The sequence below is a fragment of the Haliaeetus albicilla genome, chromosome 23, assembly GCF_947461875.1.
Source record: "Haliaeetus albicilla chromosome 23, bHalAlb1.1, whole genome shotgun sequence".
NCBI lineage: Eukaryota > Metazoa > Chordata > Aves > Accipitriformes > Accipitridae > Haliaeetus > Haliaeetus albicilla.
In genome coordinates, this window is record NC_091505.1 from 16,118,080 (window position 1) to 16,125,366 (window position 7,287).

At 47.4% G+C, this 7,287-nt stretch overlaps 1 protein-coding gene across 1 annotated transcript; it reads left to right on the plus strand.

The window, feature by feature from the left end:
- The first annotated feature begins 944 nt into the window (after positions 1-944).
- On the plus strand, positions 945-6,439 carry LOC104324615 (protein FAM162B). The gene is made up of 4 exons (XM_009928882.2): positions 945-1,226; positions 3,086-3,191; positions 4,603-4,711; positions 5,366-6,439. Exons 1-4 carry the CDS (start codon positions 1,094-1,096, stop codon positions 5,471-5,473), a joined length of 456 nt encoding a protein of 151 aa, XP_009927184.2. The 5' UTR covers positions 945-1,093; the 3' UTR covers positions 5,474-6,439.
- The last annotated feature ends 848 nt before the right edge of the window (positions 6,440-7,287 follow it).

The following is a 7,287-nucleotide window of genomic DNA, read 5'->3' on the forward strand; positions in this document are numbered from 1 at the left end:
CTGCAATATTGCATTTGATAGTATAACTAAACAGTTCTGAAAATTTTCCTTTTGGCAACTGCTTCTTCCCTTTCAAACAGATTTTTTTTCCCTAGTTGTAAATCAGCTTTAGAGCCTCGTATGTCTAAGGACAGTAAATACCCCACTGCTCCAAATGAGACAAGTATTTTGCATTTCCATTTCCTGACCCATCAAAGAGAATTTTGTGCAAAACGCAGGAGAAATGTCAAAGTGATAAAATAGCATTGTTTTTTGGTTCATTCTCTGGTTAGAACAGCTGATGTTATGGAAAATACCCAGCACTATCCAGATTTTGTGGAAGATGAATTCAAAGAGGGCAGATACTTTATAGGTACTGCTACATTTTGGTGACAATTTCACTGACTGACAAATACTGCATCACCTGAGGTTTTTGACATAATTTCTTAGTTTACTGATTCAAACTGAAATATATCTGAAATATATTTCTTTGCCAGGAAAGTTTGCAGTCTGGATGCGGGATGGACTCCCCATCTGCATTTATAGCCACAAACATCAGGTTTAGTTTCCTTCTGCCAAACCACATTTATTCTGAGATAGGGAAGATGCTGCTCCTCTTCAAAAAGTCTGTTTAACACAACTGATTTGCAAGATTATTTTTTAGCTGAGAACAATTAAGAACTCTAACAGCTTAACCGGCTGTGATAATTAGCAGTCACTAGGCCTATCTTTGGGGAAATACAGCGTGCTGTCCTATTTTAGTCCTACCATAGTAAGGACTGAGAAAATAATGTAGACACTCATTGCTCTCCTGAGCAGCTCCTTGGGACGGAGAGCCTGGGGCAGAGCCCGGGCTGGGCGTGAGCTGCTGCAGCGGTGATCTCTGCCTGCTTAGCTCGGAAGGTGTGTCGTTTTGGTAAACAGGGGTGATAAATTTAACTAGTCATCGTGACGCAAGCAAAAATGGTTGGCAGCCAGGGTGGAAACGCGTGTTACTCCCTTCTTACAGGAAGGGGAACTTTTACGTTAATAACTCCTAGAAGCAGCCTTCTGGGCTCCTGCTGGTCCCCTTGCGTGCTCCCAGGCGAGTGGGGAGGTGGTGGTCCAGACTGGGATGCTGGGGGGGCTGCTGGGGCGCAGCCCTGGGCTGTGGCGGTGGGTGGTTCGGCCGGCCCTGCACCCCGCCAGAGCTGTCGGCGACAAAGTGAAGGGCGCTCGGGACGAGGCTTTGGAGACAGCTAATCCAGGTGGGTAGAAAGGCTTTGGTCGCTATTTCATGCTGCAGCACGGAGGGAAAGGGTATTTGCAGGAAAGGGTGAGAAAATGACCCTTGCTGTCATCTGTGGGTGTGTTAGCAGTGCTGCGTCTCCTGGGGTTGCAAATGCTCCTGAGCCATGGAGGACATTGAGAGCTCTGACTAGCACAGGAATAAAGTTTTTGTGTTAAATAGTCTTCCTCCCAGGGCAGCAAATACAAACTGATATTTCATGTCAGGGTACCTGTTAATTAAAAAAAAATTAATGAATGTTCCTCCTCCTCCTACCCAGCTGCCAGGTTTCCAGAGGAGGACCAGTGCACATTCCCGCATGTGCAGGGCTGGTACAAGTGGCAGACTTGCACCCCTCTGCTCCCCCTGACACTCCCTGCCAGATTTACATCCACAGCAGTGTGAGCTTGGGGCAGGCAGAGGGCATGGGCTGCACCCACATGGGCACGCTCCCTGGCATGGAGATAGTTTCTCTTTTTAATCTGTACCACCACCTCCTTGGCCGTGCTTTTGCAGACTTCTCACCCTAGCAAGGCTGGGCTATATGGGGCTGTCTGTGCTCCCATGGGATGGCTGTGGTTTCCAGCATGGGGCTTTGCCCTTGTCTTCCCTGGGATGGAGCCTGTCCTTTTTAGCGATGCATCTTACTGCTTGCTGCGGATCTGATTCAGACACTTGCTGGTACTTCAGATGTAGCTCTCCTAGTCTCACTGGCATTCTGTAAGAAAACAGGAGAAGCAGGAGATTAAATTTAACTGAGGATCTGGGTGCCAAGATTTGCCCCTGGGATTTTTCAGCCATTCACAAGTCCTGGCATGCATGAGCAGGCCTGGGGCCAAGGCACTTAATGTAATTTCACCATCTCAATACAGGCAGAAGAGATGCTCCCTGTGCCCTGTTCTGTAGTGGTAGTAATTTCCTTTCAGCCAAGCACCAGCAATCCAGCACCAGCCAGGGAGTACAGGACATAGAGACTGGGGACATCTTCATGTCCATCCTTTCCTGCATGCCCTGGTCACCCATGGGGCATTTCTAAACACCAGTCCCACATTTGCAAGCACAGGGCACTACAACCTAGAATCTTGGTTGCACCTACCTGGGTGTGTGAGCAGTCCCAGCTACCTTGTGATGACCACCTGTACAGGTGTGCAATGCAAAAGCCAGGATTTGAGCTAGCCATTGCTTACCCTATTTTTGCAGGATCTCCCTGCCACTGCCCTTATTGTGGCCTGTCATTGGGCTTGTTTCCATCAAGAGGAGCCAGAGTCCCTTTTCTCATTATGCTCAGGGTGACAGCATGCTAATGGCACCACTGTGGTAGTCCGGTGGGGTGTAATGTATCATCATTAGAGTACAGTAATGTGGTACCCAGCTTGCATAAGAACGACTGCCAGCCTCCCACCAGGCTGTATTTTAACAGACATCTCTCCCTCAGCGCTTTTAGAGGGAGATGCTGTCAAGGAGTTATTAGTGCTGCTGGCAGTTTGCTTAACTCACTGGTTGGGCCATTTAAAAGCAAGATGCTGTGGGCTTTGGTGACTTCAGCCCCACATCCTTTCCCACCTTAATCAGGAAGGTTAGTAGAGATTTTTAGTTTAAAACCTACCTAAACTAAAGGGAAAAAAAAAAAAGTAAGCAAAATGAAATAAGCTCCAAATGTAACAAAGCACCTCACACCAGCTGCTGAGTCCTTTTGACGTTAGAAAGCACATTTGGTTCTCACAGAATAGAAAAGTACCATTCTGAACTTTCAATCCTTTTCCCCCTGTAACGACAGCTTTTTTCCTCTTCCCTTCTTTAAGCTTAGCTCATTGTTTTCTTTTATAAAATCTCTTACAGGTTACAAACCTTTCAAAAATGACAGAAAGCCTACAAATTTTGATAAAAAGGTGCTAGTATGGGCAGGACGCTTTAAAAAAGAGGAGGACATTCCCAAGCACATATCGTAAGTAGACCTGTCTGAATGATGCTTTTGGCTGTGAACATACAGATTGAGACCCCAGTCTGCATTACCCAGAATTGTGCTCACATGGTGAGGGTTAGTGCTCCTCCAAGCTGATGGGGCCTGCTGCTATGGGTGTCCAAAAATAATCGGAATTTTTGGAAACATGAACTTTTTGGCATGCCTGGTGAAGTAAACTGGATTCGCTTGGTTTAGATATCATCAGTTTTAGACTAAGCTGAAGTGTCTTTTGCAAGACAAGTGGCTTTGTAACTCAGACGTCACCATGCTAAACTATCATCCACTCTGGATTTTTGCATGCTTTGTTAGTTTTTATTGATTAGCAATTAATAACACTGTGTAAATTTTAAAAAGAAGTTGGGGCTATATACAGCTTTGGTGACAGACATCTGCAATGAGTTCCTCACATCTGGGCTATGGTTTCACCAAATTGTTGAGGTATTTGTTAAAGGACTGTCACTCAGTTTTGGACACCTAATGCTTCCTGATTTGTGATATTCTGGGGGCTCCTGCAGCTGTCCTTCCCCTTGCAGGTGTAAGTAAATCCATGGTTGGATACGATTTCATGAATGACTCATTGCCACGCTGCAACCTCTTGCAAGTGTGAATTGTCGGATAAATGCTGCAAGTCATTCATGGAAGGTGGTGGAGATTTCCCAGTGACAGCTGTGGCTGTTCAGCTGCTTGGGAAGACAACTCTGCATGGATGGCACAGTTGTCTGCTCCAGCTCAGGCTCAGCTTCCCCCTGCAGGCAGACGCTTGTGGGGCTGGTGCCAGCTGCCTGGCAGAGGGCCACACTGCAGCGGGACAGGGCTGCAAAGCACCGCATGCAGCTGGGATGAGGATGTGGCCACAGACCCAGTCACCATTTGCTGTGCCTCCTTGCTGTGTGAAAACTCTCCGTTGCTCTTGGCCAAGATGTCATGCATGTGCTTTTATTCCACTGAGGGTGGCATTGCCTGGCCCTGGTGGCATGGCCCCAGTGTCTTCTGGTGCGGTGCAGCACCCTGTGCCCTGCCCTGCAACACCCAAAGCTGGGGTCCTTGTAATTCCATTATCACAATGGAAAGACTTTCATCTCCTTGTCATTTTTCAGGTGTTCACTCTCATATGCAATAAAAGAAGGCAGGAGAGCAGGATTTTGTTATTCTTTTTGTTACTGATGACTGTTGGGAGCAGCAATACCCCACCTGTGTGGGAGGGTGGCTAAAACTTTACCCCATAGGCTAATTTTTTGAGTGGTCTTCTAAGCACTTGCAGAAAGAGAAGGCTGAAACACATTGTACATTAATAGGCAGTTGCTGGAAGACTTGAGGTTTCATTACCCAGCTCCCCATGATCTCATTTCACACATGCTGCTGCAGGATGGAAACTCTGTTCTGTCCTCTGCAGGACTGAGGTCCTTGACGCAGCAAGGAACAGCATCAGGATAAAGGTTTGCTACATCATGATTGCACTGACCTTGCTGGGCTGTTTGGCCATGGTTATCACAGGCAAAGAAGTGAGTATTGTTTCTGGGTGAACTGATCCATTTCATGTATGGTCCATTTATGCTCTCTTTGTAAATAAGCTCCAGAGTGACAGATAGGTTTGAGAATAAGTCCATGTAAGCAATATTTGCACAGGATTTCTATCACTCCATTCCCTGGAGGAGAGATTGGCATGGGGAAGTACAACTTGCTGATTAATGTATTGCTTCTGACCCATTTTGCCATAAACCTGTGCAGTGCAATGCTCTGAATCATGGTATCTCTACAAGAGGCCAGTCCAAAGGTTGTGGAGTAGCTCAGACAATGTCAATGGTACCTAGTCCTGCCCTGCATCCATGGGCCATGACGGTCCTGCCCGCCTAGCCTGCAAGCCACCATGGCCACTAAGAGCTGTGACACTTATTCTGCCCATCCCACTGGTGGGGAAGGAGGGTGTCCAGACTGACTTGCATGTCCCAGTGCACCTGTAAACATTTACAGTGTAATTTTCCTGCTAATCAGAGCTGCAAATGCTGAAAATTTGGTAAAACAAGGAAACACATTAACTTCTGTCATTGCAAAATATCAAAAAGAACAGTGGGGTGTCAAAGCAAGTGCTGCAAATGTGGGGAAGTCTAGTGGTGGGAAACATGTGCATGCAATGATTTTCACCATTTCTTTTCAAGGCTGCTAAAAGGGATCATACGCTGCTGAGGATGAACATGGAAAAGAAGGCCAAATGGAGGGCTGAAGTGGAGAAAGATCAGGAAGCAGTTGTTGGGAAGCCACAATGATTGGGAACAGATTTATTTTAACAGCAGGATATAAGTGATTAGCATATGTACCTGTCTTCATTTAACTCTTTGGAGCTTTTTCACTGAAACTCTCTCAGGGCAAAGACTTCACTGCTTAAGAACTGCTCCATACAAACTGGGAAACTCCTATAGAAACTCCAACAGCTGCTTTCTGTGGACTCTGATCTTTGGCACTGGGTTCAGCTGAAATATAGAAATCTCTTCTAAACTGGAAAGTATGGGAAGGGTGAATGTTGGAGTCCCTAGCTCAGGATCAGCTTTTTCTGGTGCTGCTGATGCTCAGCGTGGCTGTGGGGCCACCTCCTTGCAGCCAGGAAGGATGCAGCCCTAAGTCAGAGAGCATCCCATTCCGTGCAATGCCTCTAGGGCAAACAGCCTTGGCCAAAGTGGCCCAGGGCAGGGGGAAATGGAGTCTGAAATGCAGTCACTAAGAGGTCAATTATCTCTACCCCTGAGCCTGCTGCCATCGCTGTCCCCTCTCCCTCCCCAGCTTCTCATGGGATTCTGCGGCTGGGGGAGAGGGGGGCCATGAGAATGAAGAGGTGCTGGGAAGATGGAGGGATGAGAGCAGACCCTGTTGACTGATTTGGGCCAAAAGGGGCTTTGGGCCAGAGGAGGCGGTGGTGATGTGGAGTGGTAGAATGGGCACGCAGAGTGGTTTGGTTGCTGTGGGGCAGCCTGGGGAACCTGTGCCTGGTGCAGGGAGCCTGGCCTGGAGGCACCTCTTGTCCTGTTGCACCTCTCTGCTTTTGCGTTTTCCTCTTCTGCTTCCAGTCATTGTCATGAAAGTTCCCTACCACATCCTTAGTTGTGATTTTAGTCAGGAGTAATTGTTAATACATGGTTTGCTAAAACTGGATTCTTTTTAATCATCATAGTTCATTAATTCATAATAAAACAGCTGTCCAATTACATCTAAAACAAACACATCTCTTCACAGCTTCATTTAAAGTGTCACCAAAATCTCTGGGATGATGTTTAACAGATGGGAGAGATTCTAATGAAATATTGAAAGTTACATTTTCATGAAGTGATTTACCTTCAAGATAGGCTCCAGTTCATGCTTGTGGGTGCTGACAGTCTGAGCCCTTGTCTGTCATTCATAACCCTTCAAGACCTCTAAGACAGGCTGGTGGAGCTGGGTGTGCTGCATGGGGTGCCAAGGGACATGGAGTGACAAACCCCAGCCATCTTACCCCGGCTGCCATAAGAGAAGGCAAATGCTGTAACCACGCTTAGCCTTTGTGCCATGTCCTGAGCATCACACCAAGGCTTGGCCTTTGCAAGGTTTATGAGTTGGAGCAGTTGCACTTGTCTTCCAGGGGAGTCTGGAAGCTCCTGCTCAGGTCTCTGAGGTTTATTGTGTCAAAAATCATGTCCACTTACTGCTGCTCTGTCACTACACGAACAAACTGCTGGCAAGGATGGGCTGGGGCATTGGCAGGCGGTCAGCGGTTGTTGGGCTGGGAGACTCCATCTCCTGTGCCTGTGGTTGTTGGGCAGCTTTCTCCCTCTGATGCTACTTAGGAGCACTTTTCTCCACGTTGCACGCCAATTTAGGATGAGGAGCATGTGCGAGGGGGATGTTACGTCTGTCACAGCTCAGTGTTTGCAGTCCTTGTTTCCAACTCACAGCCCCGTGCGGTACAATTCACCAAACGTGATGTCTGCTCCCTGTAGTATTCCTCACGAAGTGCATCTCAGGGAAGTGAATAATGGTCTAGGACAAGCACAGAGTGAACAAGTCTCTGCTGAGAAGGCACTTTTGTCTGCACATGTAATATGGGCTCTTT

Bases quoted from the DNA above. Each gene is read 5' to 3' on its own strand.
- LOC104324615 (XM_009928882.2), top strand. From the start codon at position 1,094: ATGCTGGGGGGGCTGCTGGGGCGCAGCCCTGGGCTGTGGCGGTGGGTG. The intron at 3,192-4,602 runs GTAAGTAGACCT...TGTCCTCTGCAG, and splicing joins GACATTCCCAAGCACATATC to GACTGAGGTCCTTGACGCAG. The intron at 4,712-5,365 runs GTGAGTATTGTT...TTTCTTTTCAAG, and splicing joins TGGTTATCACAGGCAAAGAA to GCTGCTAAAAGGGATCATAC.